Source organism: Plecotus auritus (genome assembly GCF_963455305.1).
Source record: "Plecotus auritus genome assembly, chromosome: 2".
In the NCBI taxonomy this organism is placed as follows: domain Eukaryota; kingdom Metazoa; phylum Chordata; class Mammalia; order Chiroptera; family Vespertilionidae; genus Plecotus; species Plecotus auritus.
Window position 1 is genome coordinate 9,179,533 of NC_137771.1, and position 27,294 is coordinate 9,206,826.

At 53.3% G+C, this 27,294-nt stretch overlaps 1 protein-coding gene across 4 annotated transcripts in view; it reads left to right on the forward strand.

Annotated features, from left to right (window-relative positions):
* The first annotated feature begins 800 nt into the window (after positions 1-800).
* The window catches only part of PLEKHM2 (pleckstrin homology and RUN domain containing M2), a 37,369-nt gene continuing 10,875 nt past the window's right edge, over positions 801-27,294 (forward strand). Inside the window, exons 1-7 of one of the 4 annotated variants that reach the window (XM_080657740.1) lie at positions 801-981; positions 22,900-23,006; positions 23,366-23,475; positions 24,013-24,112; positions 24,656-24,743; positions 25,524-25,710; positions 27,147-27,206. In XM_080657740.1, coding sequence (XP_080513866.1) covers positions 922-981; positions 22,900-23,006; positions 23,366-23,475; positions 24,013-24,112; positions 24,656-24,743; positions 25,524-25,710; positions 27,147-27,206 — 712 coding nt within the window. In that variant the 5' untranslated portion in view covers positions 801-921. The remainder of the gene's footprint in view (positions 982-22,899; positions 23,007-23,365; positions 23,476-24,012; positions 24,113-24,655; positions 24,744-25,523; positions 25,711-27,146; positions 27,207-27,294) is intronic. The other 3 variants (XM_080657741.1, XM_080657742.1, XM_080657743.1) reach the window with 3 other exon arrangements.

The following is a 27,294-nucleotide window of genomic DNA, read 5'->3' on the forward strand; positions in this document are numbered from 1 at the left end:
GCCTGCAGGAGGCAGCCATTGATGTGTCTTTCTCCCTGTGGGATTGATGTCTCCCTCCCTCCCTCCCTCCCTCCCTCCCACTCTTCCTAAAAATCAGTGGAAAAAATATCCCTGGGTGAGGATTAAAAAAAAGGATCAACCAATGAATGCATAAATAAGTGCAACAACAAATAGATGTTTCTCTTTCTCTCTAAAACCAATTAGTTAATAAATAAAAATGTTAAAAAAATTAGAAGAAAAGGAAGGGGAGGGTGTTTGCGGGGGGGCGGGGCCTGCGGGCTGAGGGAGCCTCCAGCGGGCGGGGCGGATAATGTGAGGGTCTCCGGGGTCCCCAGGGTCTCTGAGCTGATGGGAGTCTCAGGGTTCCCGGGGTCAGTGGACTGAGTGGGGTGTCAGGGGTTCGGGGTCAAGGAGTCTGCACGCTAATGGGAGTCTCAGGGTCCCCGGGGTCAGTGGACTGAGTGGGGTGTCGGGGGTTCGGGGTCAAGGAGTCTGCCCGCTGATGGGAGTCTCAGGGTCCCCGGGGTCAGTGGACTGAGTGGGGTGTCGGGGGTTCGGGGTCAAGGGGTCTGCGCGCTGATGGGAGTCTCAGGGTCCCGGGGGTCAGTGGACTGAGTGGGGTGTCGGGGGTTCGGGGTCAAGGGGTCTGCGCGCTGATGGGAGTCTCAGGGTCCCGGCCCCGGACGCGCCCGCCCCCAGGCGCCGCCCCGCTGACATCAGTTCCGCCGCCGCCGCCCCGCGGCCTCCTTCCCGCCGGCGCTCGGAGCCCGGGCCGCGGAGCGAGGGGCCGGGAGGCGAGGCCGGGCGGGCGCCGGGCCCGCGGCCGGCACGACGGAGCCCCCGCACGGCCGGCCGCAGCGGTTGGCGGCGGCCCCGGGCCCGCGGCGCGGGAAGCGGCGGCGGCGGGGCGGCGGCGGCGACATGGAGCCGCGGGAGGTGAAGGACCGGATCCTGGAGAACATCTCGCTGTCGGTGAAGAAGGTGAGCGCGGCCTGTGCGCCCGGCCGAGCCGTCAGCCCCGCCCTTCCCGGGCCGCTCGCCGGCCGGGTCCCCCCTGTCGCCCCGCTCGGGCCCCCGCCCTGCCCGCCGCGAGCCCGGCCGATGCGGCGCGCGGGGCGCTCACGTGAGCGCCGGGCTCCGGGCTATTTTTAAAGAGAGAGTTGAGGTCAGCATCCTCGGCGAAGCCCTGGGAGGACCCCGCGGCAGCATCGCCCGCATCCCTGCATCCTCGGCCTCCTCCGCGCATCGCACGGTCTGGGCAAAGGCCGCCCTCGCGGCCCGGGGCTCCAGGTTCTGCGGGCAGTGCCTCGGGTCCCGGGAAGTTTCCTGGTGATCGGCAGTTTGGAAGGGGCTCCTCGGAGCTTTGCTTGCGAGCCTGAGCACCTGGGGGTTGCATTTTGTTTGGTGACTCCCAGGACCTAGCGACACCACAGACACCGTGCTGTGTGGGGCTCCCTGCAGTTGAGACCATTGTCCCATTTCCAGGTGGAAAAAAATATTACCTATTGCGGGGCATGCGACTGTAAGCGGGGGACGTCAGCTTCTTTGAAAAAGGGCCCCGTTCTCGAAGGTAGAATGCACAGTCGCTTAAAACCAGGCTGGAACTGACAAGCATTTCAGGATGTCGTTGGATTTTATTTTTCACCGACTTGAATTCCTCGATCACCTGTCTGAGAAACTGGGGGGAGGGGGGGGTGAGGTGACTTGGGGTGGAGGGCTCATCCGAGTATTTTATCACTTCAACAAACCAAAGGAAGAAAGTTGATTAAATCAACCGTTATATTTAAATAACTTTTCCCCATTTAAATGCCTCGAAAGTAACATAGGCAAGCAATTTTACCTTTCATAAAGGTCCGTGTGGCTTAAAAAGAAGAATCGAAATGCTCTTACTAAAATACTCCTCTAAAAAGCACAACTGAAAGTTACATTGCAGGCATCCAACAAAAGTTTCATTTATTTCATTCCCCCCTGCTTTGCTAATGCAATTGGGGTGTAGGTTTTGCTTACCCAAGGAATGCAGAATGAGCCAATACTCTGTTAAAACGCAATACGTCTTTCGTAATGGAAGGGAAAGATTGCTGACTTGACTCTTCTGATCTGAGCTGGTTATGGCTTCAGGCAGGCCACGCGTTGTGTCTTTGGATTTCCAACAAACCAGTGGAGAAAGCCTGGGGTATCAAGGCGGGGGACATGGACACTTTGTCGTCCGTGTAAACGTGGATTTATTTGAAGGCAGAGACACGCTCTGTAAATCAGAGTAAATTATGAAGGCGTTGTCGAAGTTCTTATCATTGTGTGGGTTTGGACAGGCACATTTTATTGAGCTGTCACGAACGCCAGACGATGCAAGTCGCACACGAGAAACCAGAAACCCATCCCTGGGTGCATCGCAAGGGGAAGGCCTGACGGACTGGCATCGAGGTGAAGGGCAGGGATTCTGGAGTCTAGCTGCCTGGGTTGAACCCCTGCCCTGCCCGTTAATAACCCTGTAATCTTGGGTAGGTTCGTCAGCCTCTCCACACCTCAGTTTGTTCCCCTGTGAAGCGGGGATAAAATTAGGGTTGCTTTGAAGACTTAAGGAGAGTGTGTATGTAGAGTGTTCGGCATGATGCTTGGACCCAGTCTCAATAAGTAAGTTGTCTTAGTCTGTTTGGGCTGCTATAAAACAACACGCACGTACTGGTCACAGTTCCCCTCCTCCAGGCGGAAGACCGCTGATCTCTCCCTGTGTCTTCACATGGGGGGAGGGGCGTGGGAACTCTCCTGGTTTCTTTGGTAAGGCTGCCACCCTCATGACCTAGCACCTCCCAAAGGCCCAACTCCTAATACCACCCCATTGGGGGTCCGGATTTCAGCCTCTGAATCTGGGGGACACATGTTCAGTCTGTAGCTAAGGGGTCGTTATTTCTGTTGGTTTGTCATGGAGTTAGTAATTCCTGACTTTTGTAAGATCTGAAGACGGCCAAGTGCCTCGCCACCTGAAGGTTGTTATACAACAACCCTCGGGACGTGTCGCCTGCTTCCTTTGTGTGCCGTGTCTCAGAGAACTATTTGATGATTCTTGCACCATGAGGTGCATCTGGTTTCCTGAGGATCTGCTTCTCGTAGGAATCGGTTGGTTCGGTTGCAGCAGGAGGCGGTGTGGGCCGGCGGTCTTGGGGGCAGATCTGCCCTGGAACACCAGTGTCACTTCAGTTTGTTATCCAGCCCGTGAGAGTGGCTCCACCTTTTTCTTCCATCCACCACTGGTAAAATGGTCACAAAGACAATGAGATGTGGGCCTGCTGGTGTGGCTCAGTCTACAGCATAAGTGGTTGTCAATCTATGAATCAGGAGGTCCCAGTTAGATTCCTGGTTAGGGCACATGCCCAGGTTGCAGGGTCCATCCCCAGTGTGGGGTGTGCAGGAGACAGCTGACCAATGATTCTCTCTCATCTTCCTCTCTGAAATCCATAAAAACATATAGTTGTTAAACATTTTTTTAAAAAGAAAAAATGAGATGTGTATTTCTGCAAAAAAAAATTGTAAGGATCCACTATGTATTACTGTGTTTGGAGAGGGTAGTTTAGAGCTTTTTATTGAAGTAGAATATACCTACATCCTGTATATCTGGGTGAGTCCTCACAGCGTGAAAACATTCACCTATGCAGCACCTAGATCAAGAAACAGAACATAGCCCCCCTCCCCGGTTCCAGGTTCCCCGCCCAGCCACTTCACCCCCAAGTGTAGGTAACCCCTCTCCCCAAGCACTGTTGTCGAGTTCAGCTATTTTCCCACCTGGATTCTGGGATGGTGAACATGCACTGTAACACCAGAGAGGTGAAACAGCTGTTATCCACCGGGATCCGAGGGAGCCTGTGTTCTCGGAGGCAGGATTCCCGGGGGTTAAAGAGAGAGACGAGTTGAATAGGGAGCGCAGGTAAATGAAAATGGTCACCATGAAAGCAAGTTCCACGTGTTCTCAGAAGGGAGAGAGTAGCAGAAACATCCCAGGCGCAGATAACAGAGCTTGTGGTTGCTGATTTGTTCATAGTTCAAGAGAAACATCCAAATCAAAGACAGTTTGCGTCGGCATGTGGTGCTAACTAAATAGCATCCCCTCCAGGGGGAAGGCAGTGGTTTCCATCGCAGTTTTGCTGTGGTGTTGAGGACCGTGTCTGCTGATGCACGTGCCGTATGAGGAAAGGCTTTGTGCTGTGAGAGGCAGCCTCTTCCCCCACCCCCACCCCCCGACAGTTTGCCCATTGGTTGGAGGGAGAATTTTAAAAATCACTAGGGCAGCCAAAACCGGTTTGGCTCAGTGGATGGAGCGTCGGCCTGCAGACTGAGGGGTCCCGGGTTCGATTCCGGTCAAGGGCACGTACCTTGGTTGTGGGCACATCCCCAGTAGGGGGTGTGCGGGAGGCAGCTGATCGATGTTTCTCTCTCATCGATGTTTCTGACTTTCTATCCCTCTCCCTTCCTCTCTGTAAAATATCAATAAAATATATTTAAAAAAAAAAAATCACTAGGGCAAGGAGAAGCCTCAGAGGAAGAGGCCTTAACTGAGTTGACAAATTGGTGGAATTCAGAGAAAGAGAAGAAGCTGGCATTCAAGGTAGAAGGAGCAGCCTAAGTACCCCCAAGGAAGCGGGGGTGTCTGGTGGACTTCTGAGGACAGCGAGGAGGCGGACCAGTGTCCGAGGGCGCGGCTTGCTGTGGCTGGAAAGTGCTCTCCCTGGAAGCTGTACAGCACAGTGGATACCAGCCAGGTGTCAGAGGGCACAGACCTGGATCTGGGTTTGTCACTGACCATGTTGACCTTGGCCAGTGGACCTCAGTTGGCCTCAGCAGTCACAACTTCCTCGTGGTGTTGTAATGGGAATGAAATCACTGGAGGTAACGCACTGAACGCATTCAGCAAAAGCCTAGCACGTAACAGGGCCTCAATAAAATGCAGCTGCCATCTTCACCTGCGAGTGTCTGTGTGAACTCTGCATGTGCTCTCATGCAGTTTTCAGGAAAACTCTTTTTTTAAAAAAAATGTTTTTAATGAGTTTAGAGAGAGAGGAAGGGAGGGGGGAGAGAGAGAGAAACATCAATGTGAGAACGGAACATTGATCCATTTCCTTCCCTCTGCACCATGACTGGGGACCCCAAACCCACAACCCGGGCACATGCCCAACCGGTAATTGAACTGGTGACCTTTTGGTGCACAGGACAACGCTCAACCAACTGAGCCACACCAGCTGGGCAGGCAAAGTCGTAACACTACACTTTTCTATTTTTTGCAAGCTCAGGGTTTGTCAAACTTCTTAAAAGCCCAGATGGTAAATATTTTCAGCACATACGATTGTTGGCGCAACTACTCAGGTCTGCCCTGGTAGGAAAAAAAGCAGCCTCAGACAGCCCATACATGTCTGCGTTCCAGTGAAGCTTCGTTACAGCTCCAGGCAGCAGGCTGGGATGGGCAGGCCGTCCTTTGTATGTGTACATGTGTGTTCACATGGAAAAAGCCTCGCCGGGGTAGGTTAGGGATCCCGTTCAGAGACATTGGTGCGACCGGTCCAGTTAACCAACCTCTGTTGTAACTGTGTTTGAGCACCTTTTGTGAGGCTTGTGGGATGAATGTGGACACTTGTCAATCCCGTCATACGTCGTGTATTTAGGTTTTCAAAAAGACATACTGATCACTTCCATATGTCCCCACTGTCCTGGGCCCTAGGAGGGAGGGTCGTAGCAAGCGAGGCAAGTAAGATCCCTGGGCCTCATGGAGTGGATATTCCAGGAGGAGGAGAAATGAGTAGACAAACCTCTACAAAGATGGTTTCAGCCTGGCCGGCGTGGCTCAGTGGTTGAGCATCAGCCTATGAACCAGGAGGTCACCGTTCAATTCCCGTCAGGGCACATGCTGGGTTGCAGGCTCTATGTGGGCCATGTGGGAGGCAGCCAATCAATGATTCTCTCTCATCATTGATGTTTCTCTCACACACACCCCCGCGCCCCGACCCCCGGTCCTCTCTGAAATCAATTAAAAAAAAAAAAAAAACTTATAGCCCTAACCGGTTTGGCTCAGTGGATAGAGCGTCGGCCTGCGGACTGCAGGGTCCCAGGTTCGATTCCGGTCAAGGGCATGTACCTCGGTTGCGGGCACATCCCCAGTGGGGGGTGTTGCAGGAGGCGGCTGATCAATGTTGCTCTCTCATCGATGTTTCTGGCTCTCTGTCCCTCTCCCTTCCTCTCTGTAAAAAATCAATAAAATATATTAAAAAAAAAAAAAAACTTATAGCCATAACCACTTTGGCTCAGTGGATAGAGCTTCGGCCTGTGGACTGAAAAGTCCCAGGTTCGATTCCAGTCAAGGGCATGTACCTTGGTTGCGGGCACATCCCCAGCAGGAGGTGTGCAGGAGGCAGCTGATCGATGTTTCTCACTCATCGATGTTTCTAACTCTCTATCCCTCTCCCTTCCTCTCTGTAAAAAATAAGTAAAATATATATATTTTAAAAACACACACAAAAAAACTTATAAAAAATGATAGTTTCAGACCGTGACAAGTCTTTAGCAGGAGAATGTGATCAGTAATTGGCCAGGGAGTTTGCTGTGGATGAGGTGTCAGTTAAGACCTGCCTAAGGAGGTGGCATTGCATCCAGCAAGGGGCACTGCCGAGGACAAGAGAATGAGCAGCTGTTTTAAAAAGCACACAAAGAGCTCGGAAGTGTATAAAAGGAAAAGTAAGCCACCCCTGACCTCCGTCTCCTCAGCCCCAAGTCTGCTCCCCTGGAACAGGGTAAATAGATGAATTTTGATAAAGTCACTGCCCTTCCGGGAATGTTACTGGCCTGTGACAACCTTCCCTCGCCCAGGGCAGCCAGTGTCCCGCCCACCTCAGTGTGACTGCCCCTCCCGCCCAGAGCGAGGTTGTTTCTGACCTGGCACAGCCTTTGTTGGGCAGGGGGTCTCCGGTCGGGTCAGCTGGTGAATGAGCAGCAGCTCACCCATCTAGCCTGTCAGTGCAGTGTAGCGGGGGGGGGGGGGGGGGGGGGGGGGGAGGGGAGGCTTTCCCCATTCCCATTTTTCCACTCCTTCAGACAGCTTAGGTCTGCCAGAAATTAACAATTAGTCAGGGCAGCTCATTCTTAGACAAGGCCTGGTAGTCAGATAAATGTGGGAGTTATATTGACCATTTGGTTTCAATCAATAGTTCTGTGCTCTCTGGTTTCATGGAAAAACTCTTAAGAGTTTTAAGAATCTTAAAAAGTCACTGGACCAAGCTCTAAAGAAAATGAAATCTACACACGCATTTTATAAACTGAAGGCGAAGGGTCGGGCTGCTTCTCCCCACTTCCTCTTTCCCTGCCCGAATCCTGGCATTGGCAGCCGCTACCTCTCCATGCCTCTCCTCTCGCTGAATAGAGGCTGTCTAGTGAGGGGTGTGAGGGGCCAGAGACCCCCAACCAGGCAGCACAGGCGTGTGCACCTGACCCCAGGTGACCCCACCCAGGCCTGGCGTTAGATGCCAGGGGAGAAGTGTGAACGGCCCTGCCCATTCCATTTTAAGATGGTTCTCCTTTTACAAAGTGCTTCTCTAACATTAGGTTTCTGTTTGAAGCCTTGTGACTGTGGTCCTCCCTCTTTCTTTCTTCCTTCCTTTCTTCCTTTCTTTTTTTTAATATATCTTTATTGATTTCAGAGAGGAAGGGAGAGGGAGAAAGAGAGAGAAACATCAATGATGAGAGAATCATTGATCAGCTGCCTCCTGCAGGCCCCCTATTGGGGACCGAGCCCACAACCCAGGCATGTGCCCTTGACCGGAACCGAATCCAGGACCCTTCAGTCTGCAGGCCAGTGTTCTGTCCACTGAGCCAAACCAGCCAGGGCTCTTCCTTTCTTTTTAAATATATTTTTATTGATTTCAGAGAGGAAGGGAGAGGGAGAGATAGAAGGATCAATGGTGAGAGAGAATCATTGATCAGCTGCTTCCTGCACACCCCTACTGGGGATTGAGCCCACAACATGGGCATGTGCCCTTGATCAGAATCAAACCCGAGACCCTTCAGTCTGCAGGCCAACGCTCTATCCACTGAGCCAAACAGGCTAGGGTGGTCCTCCCTCTTTCTCTGTTGCCTGGCTCTGGCGTGAGGCCCATCCAGATGATTGGGGGCCTGGCAGAAACTCACCTGCCCTTGGGGTTGGACATAGACAGGTGGCCCCTGTCAGTCAGGGTGGGCTACAGCTGTCTCTCTGTAGTCACAGTTACCACTCGGAGTTCCAGGTGGAGCAGTGGCGAGTCCCACAGGCTCCCCCACCCCCCCAAAAGAAAACCAAACTCATCCAGGTGCAGCCCATCCTATATACTAAAAGCCTAATATGCTAAGTGTCCAGTCAACTGGTTGGCCGTTCAACCAATCAAAGCATAATATGCTAATGATATGCTAAGGCTGCTCAACCGCTCGATATGATGTGTACTGACCACCAGGGGGCAGATGCTTCGACCGGTAGGTTAGCTTGCTGCTGGTGTCTGGCCAATTGGGACTGAGCAAGACGGGCTGGACACGCCCTCGAGCCCTCCCTCGATGCTTCCCCTGCTGGCTAACATCCCCCATCCCTCCCTGGCCCCAATTGTGCAGGGAGGGGTGTGGTCCCTCCGTCTGGCCTGTGCCTTCTCATAATACGGGAGCCCTTGGGGGATGTTGGAGAGCCAGTTTTGGCCCCATCCTACAGGCCAGGCCGAGGGACCCCACTGGTGCACGAATCTGTGCACCAGGCCTCTAGTTATGAAAATAAATTCCCAGCAAAACTGGAAATCTGTTGCTGGTGGACAAAAATGTTAGGCCTGGAAACTAATGTTGAGTAAGGGGTGGAGGGCAAAGTCCTGTTTTTATGTGGAGAGAAAGGAGCTGGTATGGGGAGTGAGCACTGTGGGAAGAAGGAGGCTGGCATTTGTAGTCACTGTGGGCTCCTGGGTGGGTCATTCTCCCCCCTTGAGTCTTTGGTGCTCCTCTCAGGCATGAGGACTTTCCACCTTGGCACCGGAGTGGTGCCACTGCAGCTGGCAGAAGGCAGTGGGTCTCTGCTCCCTTTGGATAAACAGCTCTCCTGGTGGCCTTGCTGCTGCCAACGCCGGGTGTCACTTGGGACCTGGAGCCCCACGTGCAAGGTGGAGTGACCGCCGCTGGGTCCAGGGCTCTCATCCTTGGTTTGGGTGGACTTTCCTTCCCAGCCCCATTCTCCTCCTCCTGCTGCTCACTGCTGGTGCGAGCATCCTAGAATGTCCTAGAACGTCCTAGAACTGTGAGTGGAGAGTAAGGACAGCTTCTGGGCGAGTCCATTTGGCTGGAGCTGAAAGGTCGGTCATCCATCTGTCAGTTATTATAACCACCCGGGGTCCTGGGAGCCTCCTCTCTCTCCCTGGCACAGTGGCTGGCCCGGCCACACGGACATTCTCCCCGTGTTATGTATTTGCAGTTTATCTTTTCCCCCGTTGCTTTGAAGTGTTGACAACATTGTAGAAATACACAAGGAAGAAAGTGTTCATTTCCTATAATCTCCCTTCCTCCCTGGGTCATTGTAGTTGGAACTAAGATTCTGAGAAACCCCGTAATGTTTGAGAACAAGGAAGAGACTATTGTAGAGTTGAAATCCACAAAAATCTCAAACCTTAATTTTTGTAAGTTGTCAACCTCCATTTACACTTCACCCTAAGTTCTTTAGTTTTGGTCTTAAACTACCATTGGAGGCTGAAATGTCCAAACACACTGGGGGTCGGGGAGTAATAATGCCAGAGCATCCTTCACTTGAACTTGCTGCTTATGCACCTGCTGTTCATACCCATTTCCTCCATCCGGCTCACGGCACACTTCCCGGATGAGGCATGATCCCTGTTTAATACTGAGGGAAAGGAGCTTCGGAGCTGTAACCTGCCCAAGGTCATAGCCTTCATGACGGGCGGACCTGGGCTTGAACCATGTTTCTGGCTCTTGCCCTTCCCGTGTCTCTGACCCTTTTCCATCTCCATGATGTTTGTCTTGAAATCATAACCGTAGGCCAGTCTTGTAGGTAGGCCTCCATATTCATCGAACAGATACTTGGTTGAGTGATTGTGCTGTGCTGAGCTCTCTTCGAGTCCCAGGGATCAGCAGCGAACAGAACCCACCACGTCCCTGCCCCCTTGGGGCTCACACTCTGGAAGGAGAGACTGACCTTAAACAGATCACAATGTCTTCGGCGTAAACCGCAGGCCCTCCTCATGTCCTGTAACGACCGCGATGGCCTGGCAACCCTGGGGGTTTCGTGTGCTTCCTGACTCCGTGCTTACATTTTCAACCTCTGAAGTCTCGGGCTGCATCGCACAGGCCTTGATGGAGGCCAGGGTCCCCCGTGTCCATGGGGTAGCTCTGACCACACCCATCTAAGCTTGTGCTTTAGACAGAGTCTGGGTGGGGAAGCACGCATACGGTCATGCAGTAGATGCAGCAGGGGAAGGGGGAAGTGAAAGATGAACACAGAACCAGTGAAGGCTCCAGGCTTCGAAAGACTGATTAAAACGAGGCTTTGAGAACCCCGCACCTCCCTCCCCCCAGTGCCAAGGGTACACTGAATATGGAGCGCTCGGAAAGCACTGCAGGGTTTCTGCCAGCCCCTGCTTCCACCCCAGCGGCCAAAGCATAGAGTGGAACCGGAATAGAGCCGGGCATGCGTGTTCTTTCAGGCCTTGGGTTGGCCGCTGGCCCCTGGTGTTTGCCTCTTGGCAGAGCCTCCTGCCATTCCCTCCCCACTCTGAAGGGAGTCCTGGTTCCTCCTCAAGAGGTCAAGGCCCTTGCGGAGTTCAGAGGCAGAGCAATCCTAGAACCTGGGGCCGGACACGCCCCTTCCAGGAAGGAGAAGCATTCGTCTCCTTTTGGACTCCAAATTCTGCCAAATGACCCAAGAGATCTGTGCCCAGCCAGCCAGCCCCCTTCTGCTGTCATTGTTCCAGCGCCCCAAAGGAAGCATAGAAAAACGAAATCCAAGTACCTGCTTTTCTCGGCCTTTCCCCTGCGTGTCTTTCCACAGAGCTGCCAGTAAGAGAGCTGCCAGCTCCCCAGCCAAAGGCTCATGCGCCGTGACCGGGGAGGCTGGGAAGAAAGCTGGACTCAGGTGTATGAGGGGCGAAGGAGGGCTCATGAGCAGTGACTGGGGAGGCCGGAAAGAAAGCTGGACACGGGGGTATGAGTGGCGAAGGAATGGTTAAGATGCACTGATTTCACCCGACTTACTTGAAGAACAAAGCGGGCCCATGGTAAACAACAGCACATGCTTCGTGACGGCTCCGCGTGTGGGGGTGCCAGCCAGCCCAGGATGTCACCCAGCCTGGGCACCAGTCCATCCTGGGCAGGGGCATTGGCCGAAGGGCCGTGTTTTTCATGACCAGGACCTCTGATTGGCTCTCATGCAGGGGTGGTTTCTGAGTTCTCTAGTTCTAATCACTGTAATTGATTGTCACTGGGCGTGAAATACTTTCCAGGCTAACGTGGGTGGGCTCTCAGGGATGGTAACGTTAGGACAGTAAGTCAGGAGCACTGTGGTTGCCTGGGTTGGTGGGGCAGTGGGCACCCAGCAGCCAAAGCCTCTCACACTCATGTTGTCTAGGAAGGAAGCGATTAGGACACTCTGGCATTGTCCCTCACCCCCCAGCTCCCATTTTACAGAGCCCTGGGGATGGCCCACGGCCGCACTGCTCCGCCCTCCTCAGGAAGGTGTGGGATGTGCACTCTGCAGATGGTTCCAGCAGGTGCCCTGGCCTTGCTTCGTCCCCAGGTGGGATGGAAGCAGAGAAGCTCCCTCTGTGGCGTCTGCGCACACCTGGCCAAGACTGCAGTGAAACAGAAGGACCCAGAGGCCAAGCCAGGAGCTGTGAGAAGTCGCTTCACCGCCCTGGGCCCCGATCTCCCGCCTGCAAAATGCGGGTCTGGCTAAGCTTCTCAGCACTTTCAGAAGTCAGAGTTTCATTCACTGATAGCCCGTCTCTGCTCACACCCTGCGGCTCAGGGCATTCTCACTGAATCAGTTTCCTCGGGGAAACTCCGCTTAGCAACTCAGTGGTTTCTCCGGGCTCTTCTGCTCTTAGATCCTGAAAGTCTTCAGCGCGGCCAGCACCGGCCTTGTCTTAGATTCCAGTGGAGAATCTTCACAGAAACGCTGTTGGCATTGGCCTTCCAGCCCTCGGATCGTGGGAAAGAGGCATTGTTGCTCTTAGAAGCTTTGCTGGAAGACTCCAGCCTGCCCGCCTTATTTGTTTATGTATTTGTTCACTTGTGTCCGTTGATGTGGTGGCCACCTGAAGGGGACATTGGGGAGCTCCAACCACACCAACCCTCCTGCAGCTGCCACGGACATGGGTGGGCCCTCTTAGGGTCCTTCTCCCTGAGGGAGTCCAGGCATCAAGGTTTGGGGACATCCCAACCTGAAAGGTACCGCAACAGCATCCCGTGGAGGCAGCCTCGGGGATTAGGTGGCCTAGAACACGCATGTCAAACTCAGGGCCGCATGCCTTGTTTATTTGGCCCGTGTTAGCCTTTGAGTGACATGCTTGGCCTAGAGGGTCCTGCAGCTCAGGGTGGCTCTGCGTTTGAGCTGAGCTCATGCAACAGGGCCATCATGGATTTAATTTTTAAAAGAGCTGATTTCCAACCTGGATGGTATGGCTCAGTGGTTGAGCGTCGACCTATGAACCAAGAGATCATAGTTCGATTCCCAATCAGGGCACATGCCCAGCTGCAGTGGAAATCCAAAAGCAAAAAAGACCCCAAATGAAGGAAGGGTGGACTCGATCCCAGGTAGGGGCCGTGCAGGAGGCAGCTGATCAATAATTCTCTCTCATCATTTATGTTTCTTTCTTTTTTAAAAAATATTTTTGTTGATTTCAGAGAGGAAGGGAGAGGGAGAGAAAGACAGAAACATCAATGGTAAGAGAGAAGCATTGATTGGCTGCCTCCTCGTGCCCCACACTGGGGATTGAGCCCACAACCAGTCATGTGCCCTGACTGGGAATCGAACCGTGACCTCCTGGTTCATAGGTTGATGCTCAACCACTGAGCCATGCCGGCCAGGCCGTTTATGTTTCTATCTCTCCCTTCCGCTCTGAAATCAATTAAATATGTGTGTGTGTATGTGTGTGTGTGTGTGTGTGTGTGTGTGTGTGTGTGTGTGTATAATATTATGTGTGTGTGTGTGTGTGTGTGTGTGTGTGTATTTTTTTTAAGAGCTGATTTCTGGTCAGGTGGCAGCCCACCCTTCCTTCATTTGGGGTCTTTTCTGCTTTTGGATTTCCACCGCCTAGACTCGGCCTGCTGCAGCTGTCCTAAACTTCCTATTGTTTAAATACATCCGATGGCGTGGAGCCACTAGGGAGGCCGCTGCTCCTGGCAATGCCTCCCCGGCAGCTTCCAGAGGTCCGAGCCCTCTGTGTACTGCGCTGCGTAGTGGTCGGCCAGTGCTGGGTGGGCCTTTGCAGCCCTATGTCCTCCAGCCGAGCAGACTCTCCTGTCGTTGGGGCGGGGACTTAATCCTGCTCTGTGAATGAGGGGGACGCCCCACAGTGCAGCCACTGAGTAGGTAGCAGAGTTAGATTCCAGGTCTCCCATCTGGAATCTTACTGGGCAGCCCCACAGCCTCTTTAGTCTTCCCTGGGAGGGAGAAAGGAAGTAGGGCACCTGTAGTGTCTTATTTTCATGTGGCCGCTTCCACTCTTGGAGTTCTCGATTAGGGACGCGTTCTGGAAGGGTTTCTTAGTACCAGCCTAGGCCTAGAAATGGACTTGTGGTTGTGTGTCTGTAAGAAAGAGGCAGGGGGACCTAGCGGGCTGGGCGGTGGCGGCTCAGAGCACAGAGTGGGACTCGCCCTGATTAACATGCTCTGAGTCAAGCACTTCTGGCTGGAGCTGCCACCCACATTTCCCCGCAGCACGGGGTCTGGCACAGTCGTGCCGGCCAGTCCTCCCAGCGTGGGCCAGTCCTCCCAGCGTGGGCCAGTGCTCCCAGCGTGGGCCAGTCCTCCCAGCGTGCTGGGCAGGGAGCACCGTCCTCCTGGCTCTGAGTCGGGTGGGCTGGCCCAGCTCCCCTCCTGGTGCCCAGTGCACCCAGAGCATCAGGGGCGGGGAGAGAGGAGCAGCTGGGCCAGCCCAGGGTGTGGTCTGAGAACAGGCCTGGGTTAGGGAAATCACAGCTCCTTTTTTTGTTACCACTTTACATCTTAATCCTTCTTTTCATCAGCTGACCTTGCTTATTTTTATTTTTTTATATATTTCTATTGGTTTCAGCAAGGAAGGGAGAGGAGGAAGAGAGGGAGATAGAACCATCAATGATGAGAGAGAATCATTGACTGGCTGCCTCCTGCACGCCCCCTACTGGGGATCAAGCCCGCAACCCGGGCATGTGCCCTTGACCGGAATGGAACCTGGGACCCTTCAGTCCGCAGGCCGACTGAGCCAGGCTGGCTGAGGCTGACCTTGATTATTTTTAGATGCTCCTCGGCTGAGAGCCTTTTCATGCTCCCACCACCAAGCACACCAGCCCCCCTGCATCTGGGCTCTCATGGGGGCCATCCTGTCTTTCCCGCCCAAGGACTTGACTTTCTCACTCCACCCCCATTTTCTTGCCATCTTTTTGGCAAAACTGCTCAGAGGGCCGTCTCCTCTTCGTCCTTCCTCCCTTCTTCCTCTCTGCCCCCCCCCCCCCAACCCAAAGGCAGTACTTGATAATTTACGGACGTCCCGCGGGCAGCTCCTCTCATCTCAGGGACCGTCTTGTGTCTGCTACACCCCCATCCCTTCGCTGTTTTGAAGCAGAGGCACCCATAACATCTTCAGTCAACGCTGCTCAAAGATGAGGATGTTTTCCTCCCCTAACCCAGCCCCACAGTCACACCTTAAAAACTTTAATACTAATCTTTCCTCGATACCATCAAATATCTACTAAGTTTTCAGCTTCCAATTGCCTCATGGATCTCACTTTAAAAATACCTCCTGTGCTGGAAGCAGGATCCGAGTAAGCTCCGCCCCTTCTCGACAACCCCTCCAGGCTTTCATCCCTGCCCTTCGCTCACATTGCTTCGCCAGGGTTCCCAGGCCCTCCCTCTGTCACCTCCCTCTGTGACCTCCCTTTCTGGGAATGTGACCCCGATGGACTGATCATCCCACCCTTTGGAACCTTCCTTCACTTGTAAAGGCCAGGTAGCACATGTTAGTTCTTCAGGCCATACAGTATCTGCTGCTGCATCTGCTCCACTCGCCGGGCACGGCTCGAAAGCAGCTGAAGAAAATACAAAACCAGTGGGCGTGGCTGTGTTCCAATAAAACTATTTACAATCATAGGAGGTGGACCCCTGGCCACAGTTTGCGGACCCTGCTCTGAAATTCTCTGGACGGGAAGGAAACACTCAGAACCACTTGGCAGTCTGGTCAGCAGCATGAACTCCTTCCCAGAGTGGGGAAGCTCCTCCCGGGGCCACTGCGGCTTGCATTAGCCAAACCACACTCACCCGCCCTGGGAAGGGGCCCGTGTGGGGCAGGAGGAGGGAGCGGGTAATGGGAAAGCTGTCTTTTTAAAAATATAGGTGTATTTTTAATTGGTGTCAGAGGGGAAGGGAGAGGGGGGGAGAGAGAGAAACATCAATGATGAGAGAGAATCATCGATCGGCTGCCTCCTGCACACCCCACACTGGGGATCGAGCCCGCAACCTGGGCATGTGCCCTGACTGGGAATTGAACCTCGACCTCCTGGTTCATAGGTCGATGCTCAACCGCTGAGCCACACCGGTGGGGCCAAGTTGTCTTCTTAAAGATGCCGCCCTGGCTTTTCTCCTTGTTCCATCTTCCAAGAAGCAGAGCTGCAGGACAGTGAGCTCATCCACCTCGGCGCTTTTTAGTTCCTGCGACTGTGAGAGAGGGGACTGCGTCTCCCTTTACCACACATGAGAGCAGACCATAACATTTTATATATATTATTCATTTAGGGGGTCTTTGACCCGGCATAGGTGAAAACAATTTAAAATCAGGCTCTGCCACTTACTAGCTCTGTGACCTGTTTTATGGGGGTGCTGTGATGATTACAGTAAATAGTCTTTGTAAAGTGAGTCATCGTTGCTGCTACATTTATGAAGTGTTTGCAAGGAGTCATGCACTTTGCTATGATATAAGGAGTATCTGAAACCTCACAACAACCTAGGGGAGGGTCCTATTACTAAGCCCATGTTACAGAAGAGGGAACCGAGTTTGGAGAGGTTAGCTAACTTGCCCAAGGTCACACAGTGAGTGGGTAGCAGAGCCACATTCAAATCCAAGTTGTCTGACCCCGGAATCCACGCTCTTAACCATCTGCCTCCTTCCTAGTGCATCTAATAAGCACTCAGTAAGTGATGGTGGTAATTCTAGCCGGTTTCAGCTCTACCAGGAGGCGGTGTATGTAACCGCAGAGTAATTTGGAATAGAGGTGGTAATTGTACTTCCCCGCGGAGTCGTGTTCATTCTCCTCATTCCATTCCTCCTGTTGCTCAGGAGCCCTCATTCATTCCATCTTGCTCTCCTCCCACTCCTGGCTTTCTCAGAGCCTGCTGGTCTGACTGGTGCAGTGAGTGGCCACCTGCTGAATACCTCTGCTGTTTGCCTTGATGTCATGCATCGCCGACCAGCTCTCCAAACAGGAGCTCGGGCTGTTGACCCTGATCCGTAGACGTCCCCCTTCTTCTTCCTGCTCCTCTCTAGGACTCTGCTGAGTTGCAGCATTGATTCAGACTCTCCTCGTCCCCTGAGATCATGGGAAATCTTTATCAACCTGCGGTGAGAGCGGCTGAAGGACAGGCCTTGGAGCCGCCTGCTCGAGGACGGAGAGCAGATCAGTCCTGAGAGCAGAGCCACCATCCTGTCTTCTTACCTGAGCTTACGTTTGGCCAAGTGCTGTCTTCTTAGTTTGACGAAGACTGTGGGTTCATTATTCCTCATGATCTTGGTTCCTGTCTGTTGAGCACTGGCTGTTTGCCGGGACCTGTGCTAAGCCTTTTCCATACTTTATACCGTTCTCTCCTCCACACCAGCGCTGCTCAGTGCTTTCTGCAGTGATGGGACGTCTGTGTCTGCTCCGTCCAACAGAGTACCCACCAGCCACACGTGGTCTCTGAGCATTTGAAATGTGAATAGTGCAACTGAAGAACTGAATTTTCTTTTTCTTTAATTTTAATTAATTTAAATAGTTACATGTAACTAGTATGGAGAGCTTCTTTTAACCCGTTTTACAGGAGAGGGTTAGAGGGTTAACCCATTTTTAAAATGAGGGTTAGAGCCCAGCCAGCGTGGCTCGATGGTTGAGCGTCAACCTATGAATTAGGAGATCACAGTTTGATTCCGGGTCAGGGCACATGCCCCGGTTGTGGGCTAGATCCCCAGTGGGGGGTAGGGAGGGGGCAGCTGATCAATGATTCTCATCATTGACGTTTCTTTTTTCTTTTTTCTTTTTTTTTAAAATATATTTTATTGATATTTCACAGAGAGGAAGGGAGAGGGATAGAGAGCTAGAAACATCGATGAGAGAGAAACATCGATCAGCTGCCTCCTGCACACCTCCCACTGAGGATGTGCCCGCAACCAAGGTACATGCCCTTGACCGGAATCGAACCCGGGACCCTTCAGTCCGCAGGCCGACGCTCTATCCACTGAGCCAAACTGGTTTCGGCTCTTTTTTTTAAATAAAAAATATATTTTAGTGATTTTCCACATAGAGGAAGGGAGAGGGATAGCTAGAAACATCGATCAGCTGCCTCTTGCACACCCCCTACTGGGGATGTGCCCGCAACCAAGGTCCATGCCCTTGACCGGAATCGAACCTGGGCCCCTTCAGTCCGCAGGCCAACCCTCTATCCACTGAGCCAAATCAGTTAGGGCTCATCAGTGACATTTCTATCCCGCTCTCCCTCTCCCTTCCTCTCTGAAATCAATAAAAATATATTTAAAAAATAAATAAATAAAATGAGGGGTAGAGAGTTCAGTAATTTGCTGCAGGAACTCAACTAGCGTGGACCCAGGATTCCTGCCCAGAGCCCTGCTCTTCACCACCATGTCACACCCCCTTCCCATTAGACTTTTTGCAGAAATTGTTTTCTGGTTACAGACTGTCCCCTAATTCATAAGACTCTGTGTGTGTGTTGTGTGTGTGTGTGTGTGTGTGTGTGTGTGTACGCGCAACCCACCTGGAAATAAATGTGCAAGACCTGTGTACAGGAAGCTGTAAGACTTACCAAAGGAGAGGGAAGAAAAGCTGTATAAATGGGGGGAATTCCACGTTCTTGGATAGGAAGACTCAGTACCTTTTCTCCCACAAATAACCTCTGGATTCAATGTAGTTCTACTCCATATTCAAAGGGGATTGTAATGAAATTTGATTCTAAAGAATGTGCCCGAATAGTGTAAACAGTTTTGAAAATGAGTAATTTTGGTGGGGGCGGGGGAGATGGACTTGTTCTGCACACATCAAAATAATGAGTAAAGTGAAAATAATTAAAAGCAGGGACTGCCACAGGAGTAGACAATGGACCAGGTGAGCAAAACAGCCTAGAAAGCTGGCGTATTAAATCGCAGATCAGTAAGGGGCTGTTAATAAAGGTGGAAAGTGGCCCTAACCGGTTTGGCTCAGTGGATAGAGCATCGGCCTGGGGACTCAAGGGTCCCAGGTTCGATTCCGGCCAAGGGCATGTACCTTGGTTGCGGGCACATCCCCAGTAGGGGGTGTGTAGGAGGCAGCTGATTGATGTTTCTCTCTCATCGATGTTTCTAACTCTCCCTCTCCCTTCCTCTCTGTAAAAAGTCAATAAAATATATAAAAAAAAAAAAAAAATAAAAAAATAAAGGTGGAAAGTGGGTTATCCATCCAAAAAACAAAGCTGGATCCTCACCTCATGTCATAGATAGAGAGCTAAGCATTTTTTTAAAATCCTAAAACTATAGAAGGATAAAGATACTTTTGTGATATTAGACTGGGGGAAATGGGAAACTATTAAGGAAAATATTGACAGATTTGACTACATAAAAAAATTAAAATTTCTCTATAGGAGAAAACACACCAAAAGCAAAGTTTAAGTGTCAGTTGAGACTGGGCAGAAACAAACAAACAAAACACCCCAAAACAAGAAACAGTGCAACAAACAGGGTTAAATTCTTAACGAGTAAAGAGCTGCAGCAGATGGGGGCAAAGGGGACATGTAATACTTTCAACAATAATGATTTTTTTAAAAAAAGAGCTGCAGCAGATAAGCAAAGACCAGCAGCCAGGAGATTGGGCGGAGGTTATGAATAGGCACTTCACAGAAATGTGAAATACAAATGGCTAATAAAGCTGTCCGACTGCATTAGTGAGCAGAGAGATACAATTTAAAGCAGTTAAGTACTGTTTTTCACCGATTAGAGCGGCAGAAATTAGACTGATTTCATCCTGTGTTGGCCAACTTGGTTGGGGTGGAAACTGACCCACCTTTTAGACAGGCGAGTGGCCGGCTCCAGCCACACTGTGAATGTGCGTGTTCTTCAGCTCCGCACTTCCACACGCAGCACTCACCGGGCAGAATCACCCACACAGGGATCCACCCATGCTCGTCGCAATATTTTGTGTAATCTCGGAGAATTGGAGCCAGTAGCCATGTCTAACCATGGTTAAAGCATGCTACCTCCCATGGTAGAATACAGTGTGGCTATGAGGAAGAATACAGTGGGTGTGGATGTAGTGATATGGAAACATACACCTGCTGTATGGTTAAGAAAAAGCAGCTTTCAGAACAATGAGTACAGTATCATCCTATTTCACTTTTTAAAATCTGTGCATGGCCCTGGCTGGTTTGTCTCAGTGGATAGAGCATCGGCCTGCAGACTGAAGGGTCCCCGGTTCAGTTCTGGTCAAGGGCACATGCCCGGGTTGCAGGCTCCATCCCCAGTAGGGGATGTGCAGGAGGCAGCTGATCAATGATTCTCTCTCATCCCTCTCTCCTCCCTTCCTCTCTGAAATCAATAAAAATATATTTAAAAAATAATAATAAAAAATAAAATCTGTGTATGCAGGGAAAGGGTTGGGCGGACACACACACACAAACTGTTGACAGTGAGGAACAGGGAGCAGGTGGCTTTCATATTTATATCCACTTCCATGTCACTTGCATTTTTAGGGTGAGCAAATATTGTTTCCAGAATTTTTTTTTTTTTTTTACTGTGAAGAGACTACTTTAGTGGAATAAAACATGCCGAGCTCCGCCAGGACACAGCCCATGCTAATGCGGGAGCCAAGGAGTCTTTTCTTGCTTTAGTAGAAAAATAATAATCTGCACATCACCAGCATCTGTGGTTGGCTTGATTTGAAATGCACATAAAAAAGGAAATCGTTGTGTTTATAGCTTACCCACATTAGTCAGCGGAAGGCCTTTGCTGCTCCCAAAATAACACTCAGCTCGGCCTGTTCCTAGTGCCTTCCCTAAAGCAAAGGCATGGTTCTCACCGCTGTTCCTTCCATGGGTCCCGGGTCTCGCACTTCCAGGGAGGGAGCCAGGGAAGCAGACCGGCCCCTCTGGCACCACCCCCCACCCCCCTGCAGCCCAGCCCACAGCAGCTGGCTCAGAAATAATTTTGTTTAAGAAGATAATTTATTTCAGAGGAAGGAAGAGGTAGAGAGAGATAGAAACATCAATGATGAAAGAGAGTCATTGATCGGCTGCCTTCTGCACGCCCCACACTGGGGATCGAGCCCATCACCCGGGCATGTGCCCTGACCGGAATGTGACCTCCTGGTTCATAAGTCAACACTCAACCACTGAGTCATGCCGGCCAGGCAGGAATAATTTTTTTTAAGGTATTTTAACCTGAGAAAGGAGTCTGCGTTCTAGCCATGGCTCCCTCATTCAGCTAAACATCATAGTGCAGGTGGCTTCAGTCACCTTCTCTGTTTAAAAATAAATAAGTAAAAATTTAAATCGTGCCCAAACCGGTTTGGCTCAGTGGATAGAGCGTCGGCCTGCGGACTCAAGGGTCCCAGGTTCAATTCCGGTCAAGGGCATGTACCTTGGTTGCGGGCACATCCCCAGTAGGGGGAGTGCAAGAGGCAGCTGATCGATGTTTCTCTCTCATCGATGTTTCTAACTATCCCTCTCCCTTCCTCTCTGTAACAAATCAATAAAATGTATTTTAAAAAATAAATAAATAAAAAATAAATAAATAAAACGTGTCCATGTTTTCAAGTGGGAGAGTGAGTGTGGCTGCTTTCACAGCGAAGAAGACGAATCAGCCGGTTTTGTTCTTTAAGGTAGGGAGTTGCACTAGATCTCAGAGGATGCTTCTAGCTCTAACGTCTAGCCCCTGGCCTCAGATCTCCTTGGATTTTGAAATAAAATGAAAACAACCCCCGAGGCGGTGTGGTTCTCGGTAGTCAGGTGCACGGAAGACTTGGGCCATTGCCTCCAGGTTGTCCTGTGGTTTTCACGGGCTCACTGCTCTTCCCATTCCTTCTGGAAACCTCTCCTCCTGGGCTTGGTTTGCCTGCCTCTCGGGACGCAGGGCAGACCCGAAGGACTGAGCCTCCCCGGCCAGCAGGGCTGCGGGCTCACTCGGGGCCACGGAGAAGAGACTTTCTGCGGCGCAGCTGGCCGGTGGCCTCTCTCCAGGAGCGCGTGCTTGCTGGTGTGGTTGATGCATCTCGCCTGCCGCCGCTGCCTCCACTGCGGCTCCAGAAACACTTGAGAGCACGTTTGTCCAGCGCCAAGAGCTTAAACCTGAGCTGCGCGAATGGGGTGGTGCTCCTCCATCGTGTCCTTCCCCCTGGCCACGCCAAGGGCAACAGCAGGCGAGAGAATGGCTGAAGGGAAGGCGCCAAGACGGCTCCTGGGCTTTACTGGGAAGGGGCTCCTGCCTCCTGACTGGTTGCAGAGACTCAGTCCAAATGCCTGGGCTTTCGCCCGGCTGGTGTGGCTCAGTGGTTGAGCGTCAGCCCGTGAACCAAGAGGCCGCTGGTTCGATTCCCGGTCAGGGCACATGCCTGGGTTGCAGGCTCAACCCCCAGTAGGGGGCATGCAGGAGGCATCTGATCAATGATGTTTCTCTTTCATCGATGTTTCTATCGCTCTCGCTCTCTCCGTTTCTTTCTCTCTAAAAATCAATAAAGACATGGTTCTTAAACCCACAAATTAAAAAAATAAATAACCCCCACAAATATCTGGGCTTTCTTCACCTTAACTAAGCGGGTCGAGCTGCCCTCCCCTTCGCCCGCCGGGTGGCGTTTGCTCAGAGCGGCACTTCATCCCGCCCGCTGTCCACATCTCGTATCAGTCCACCTGAGGACAGTGTCCTTCTTGGTTTAGGGCTTGCATGAGCCTGGCATGTTCCCAGGTCCATGTCCAGCCTCGTCAGGCTCCTCAGGCACATCCTTGCCAGAGACTGGCACGGAGACCGTGGCAGCCGGTGCCCCAGCCCATCAGCCCTGCGTTTTTCCAGAGGAGCAGCTTGGAGCAAGGCCTCCGGGTGGCACAATCCAGGGGTGGGGGCATTTACACTGGGCACGGGGGTTCGTTTAAGTGGGTGATAACATCCTAGGTAGCAACCCTGGGGCTGTGTAGCTCGGTGACCCAGGCTCAGACCCTGGTCCCACCTGAGACCTCTGCATGGACAGTGACCACCTCGCCTGTTGTCATTGTGCAAAGCCCCTGGTAGTGCCTGTGGGGCCTGAGCTGCAAGGACACAGCCTTGGTCTCTGGGCCCTGCATTGCAGGACGGCAGCAGTGCAGGCAGACCGAGGCGGGCCCCTCTCTCGGTCACCACGAAGACGCCATTCGACTGGTTTTCTCAGCCACCGTGTCGGTTCCCGGACTTCTGTGGCCTCCTCTGTACCCATCTCCAGTTAAGATGGTTGTTCCCCCTTCAGTTGCAGAGCTACTTCGCTGCGTGTGAAGATGAGACCCCTGCCATCCGGAACCACGATAAGGTGCTGCAGCGCCTGTGTGAGCACTTGGACCACGCCCTGCTGTACGGGTAAGCTGGGCAGCTTCTGGGAAGGCGGTGGGCACCACAGGGCACGGCCGGGCCACGCGCGGCCTCCGGAGAGAAGTCCCCAGCCTCGTCCGCCTTCTGTGTCTCCTTTCCCTTGGCGGAGAGCAATTTGTCCCGCTCTGGGGGCCGCAGGCTGTGGTTATCCGGGCAGATTGTCCCTGAGCAGGCAGATGGAGGGGGAGAGAACGAGTAGGTGAAATGGGAAGGCACGTTGCCTGTGGGTCCCGCCGGGAAGCCATTGCTCTTGGCCTTGAGCTCAGGACTGACACAGCTGGTGGGCCCGCCGGCGGCACCTCCCCGGGAGCCCGGCCCAGGTCCACAGCTCCTGTCCTGTTCCTCAGGCTGCAGGACCTCTCCTCGGGCTACTGGGTGCTCGTGGTGCACTTCACCCGGAGGGAGGCCGTCAAGCAGATCGAGGTGCTGCAGCACGTGGCCACCAACCTGGGGCGCAGTGAGTAGTACAGGTGGATGCTGGGAAGGGCCAGCTCCGCTCTGCCTGTGGGTGGCCCGGGGCTTTGGTGCGGCCTCCTGGTCAGCCCTGGGAGCCAATTACCATGTGATGTCCAGAGGCAGTGGGGCCCCCAATGCCAGTGCCCTCCAGAGGCCCCTCCTCCTGCGAATGTCAGTCTGTGGGCGCGTGGAGGGCGGGTGAAGGAGAGTGGGATGCTGGAGAGAATCCCAGCTGAGCACAAGATGGTCCCGCTCCCCTGCTCGGGTGAGGCTCAGTGTTAGCCTGCAGGGTCGTGCAGGATCCTTGCATTTATCAACCCCCTGGAGTTTAAAATCTGCCCGCTTTGTCCAGCTTCCTGGGCAGCCACAAGCTAGGGGCTCACCGGGAAAGTAAAGATTTCGGGGTCGTGGCCCTCCAGGAGGAGGCGAGGCTTGCGTGGTCCCCTCCCCCGCTCTGTCTCTCCTTCCTGCCCATGCCTGGCAAATGCACGGCGCCCTGGCAGACCTTCCTCCCAGTGACTCCTGCCCTTGTTTGCAGGCCGGGCCTGGCTGTACCTGGCCCTCAACGAGAACTCCCTGGAGAGCTACCTGCGGCTGTTCCAGGAGAACCTGGGCCTGCTGCACAAGTACTACGTCAAGTGAGTGTCTGGTCTGTCCACGTAGCCCCCGAGCTGCCCTGGCGCCTCGTCCCACAGGCTCTTGTCACATGCAGACACCGTGGTGTGCCACCTCAGAGGCCCGGCCTGGCACTGCCCGCTGAGGACACGTCAGTGACGGCCACAGGGCCCTCCGAGCCCGGCCTGTGCGGCTTTGGCCAGGAGCTCTGGGGGCTCCTGTGTTTGGTGCTCGGCCTCCGCCTGGTCCTTTCCCCGGGCCTCAGACAGGACTAGAATGTGCAGCCTTTGCTGGGGTGGCTGCGGGATCAGAGTATTTATAGCAGCTGCTGCGAGCCAGGTGGGCCTCATGCCACAGGCCCGTATCTGAAGACACTGGCGGGAACTTGCTGTGTGGCCCAAACCCAGCAGGAGAGTGCTGGAAAGGGGTGGGAAGCTGCCTCCAGCCGGGCGCCCTCAGGGAGAGGGGTGTCACATGTCACATTTCAACACAGCGGGCTTGTTGGCGAGGGAGGGCCGAGCTGGAAAGCAGACCAGCACCCCCACTGTCCGCTCCGTGTCTCACAGGAATGCCCTGGTCTGCAGCCACGATCACCTGACTCTCTTCCTGACCTTGGTGTCTGGGCTGGAGTTCATTCGCTTCAACTTGGACCTGGTGAGACCCCGTGGCTCTCCCGGCTTTCGGGGCAGAGGAGTGGGCGGGTGGGCACGTGGTATCCATTTTCAGGCCCCTCTGGGGAGTCTCCCGGTGTGACCGGGCCTGGGCCACGCCTTGTTTATGCAGGTGAGGGCCGGGGTCAGGGTCTGCAGTGCGAGTGAGAGGATGGGTGTGATTCTCTCTTGGCCCGAGGCCAGATTTCCTGGTTTGGCCGACTCCTTCCGATCTCTGTCCCGCCTGGGAGAACAGCCACGCTGCCTGGATGTGTAGGACATGCGTGTTTGAGGGGGACATGGCCGACTCATCCCTGTGCCTCCTGGGGTCCTGGAATTGCCACCGGCTCCAGCTCCCGGCCTCTCTCCTACATTCACACACTAGAGATGTTCGGTGCCCGCCCAGATCGAGTCAAAGGGACCCATGGCGCCTCGGACGCAGCTGCCCCGTCCGAACCCAATCCCCTTCCTGGGTCCCTGCCCAATTGGCACAGACTGAAGAGGAGGAGGAATTAGGGGAAACGAGCAATTCGAATAGTGAGAGGTCAGAGATGGGCTAGAAGGCCTCGCTGGTTCCTGTCCTCTGGGGCCTCAGGTCCAGCTCTCAGGGCCACACCCATCACATTGCTCTTTAGCAGCTGGTTTCTGCATTTAGTACCTTAAGCCCACTGGTTTCCCACAGAAAAGCTAGCACGGGGGCGGGTGTGACAGGCAGGCCCATGGCTCGCGAGCCTGGCCCCAGCGGAGGCCGCCACCCAGACCTGCCTTTCTCCTCTCGCCTCAGGACGCCCCCTACTTAGACCTGGCCCCCTACATGCCCGACTACTACAAGCCTCAGCACCTGCTGGACTTCGAGGACCGCCTTCCCAGCTCGGCCCACGGCTCCGACAGCCTGTCCCTCAACTCCTTCAACTCCGTCACCTCCACCAACCTGGAGTGGGACGACAGTGCAATCGCCCCGTCCAGCGAGGGTAGGTGGCCGGGCAGACAGGAGCCAGGCCTCCGCGCTAAAACCCATTCTAGAGCCACTTGCGCCTGGCAGGGTGGCGTCTCTCTCGGCTCCTCCTGGTCTCTAGTCCTGGTCCAGTGGCTGAAGTGAAAGTTAAACAGGGTCAGCCATCTCTCAGAGTCAGCCTATCTCCGAGTCCCTGTGGAGGCTAAGAAACTAACTCTGGGGGGAAAAGAAACTAACTCTGGGGGAAAAAGAAACTAACTCTGGAGACAAAAAGTCTAACAGTCTTGGGACCGATCTTGGGAATGTTAGACCCTTTTCTAGAAGTCTATAGCCCCGTGCCCCGGGGCAGTTTTCCGAGTGAGGAGGGATTAGCATGTGACCAGGAGACTTCCTCTCATCGCAGGGGTGAGGTCACCCGCCCCAGGTTTTAGGCAGAAAGAGGCTAAGGAACCACTGGAAGGAGAAGAAAGCCAGGTGGATGCCAAGTTTAGGGGAGAACCTGCCAGCATGTCTCAGGAGTCCCTCCTGCACTGTTAGTGTGTCCGCGAGGATCGCACGCGTCGCATCAGAGACTGAAAAAGGTCACCGCCTCTGGAGGTCATCTTGTTGTCTAGATCCAAAAGCTTACCGAACAGCCTGGCTCCTCTCAAGCCTTAGGGTTCATGTATTTTTTTTTATTTATTTTAAAATATATATATTTTTACTGATTTCAGAGAGGAAGGGAGGGGGAGAGATAGTGTGAGAGAGAGATAGAAACAACAATGATGAGAGAGACTCATTGCCCCTCACTGGGGATCGAGCCCGCAACCCAGGCCATGTGCCCTGACCGTGGATTGAACCGTGACCTCCTGGTTCATAGGTCGATGCTCAACCACTGAACCACGCTGGCTGGGCTGTGTTCATTTATAAAACTGGCTGTTTCCTCGCCTCCAGGGAGGGGATCCAAGCCCCTGGGACTCACTAGAATTGCATCAGCATTGAGGCCTTGACCTTTTCTTTATTGCTAATTGTGCCATGAGCCATGCATGCCCAGGGAGAGGGCAGTTACTGTCAGACTGGCTGTTAGCAAGACTTGCATTGCTCCTTGTACAAGTGGACGGAGGGTCAGGCTCACGGGCTGCCTCAGAGAAGGCAGAGGGGCACCCCAAAGGAGCAGCCCCGCCTTGTCTCAGCTGCTGGTGTGGAGGGAAGGAAGGCTCAGGATAGAAAAGACGGTCAGGAGCAGGTGGTCCCACCTTCTCTGCTGGAACCAGGTTCCTGGCCCCGGACGTCTTCCCAGCTCATCAGAGGTCACTGGGGTCCGAATAAGTCCCCTGAGGTTGGCTGTTAGATAAAATGTAGAAAGTTTAACTTTTCCTCTTGTCTTCTCCCATGTCCCTGCCCTGTTGCCCCCACCCGCCCTGTCCTCCCACTTCCTGCTTCTAATCGTCAGTTTTGTCCCCGTTTTTGTAGATTATGATTTTGGAGATGTGTTTCCAGCAGTGCCGTCTGTACCCAGCACAGACTGGGAAGGTGGGCAGAGTCTTACCCTCGTTTCCTGTTGTTGCCACGTTTCCATGCCAAGCTTGCTGCATGATTCAAAATCAGCTCGATACTTATA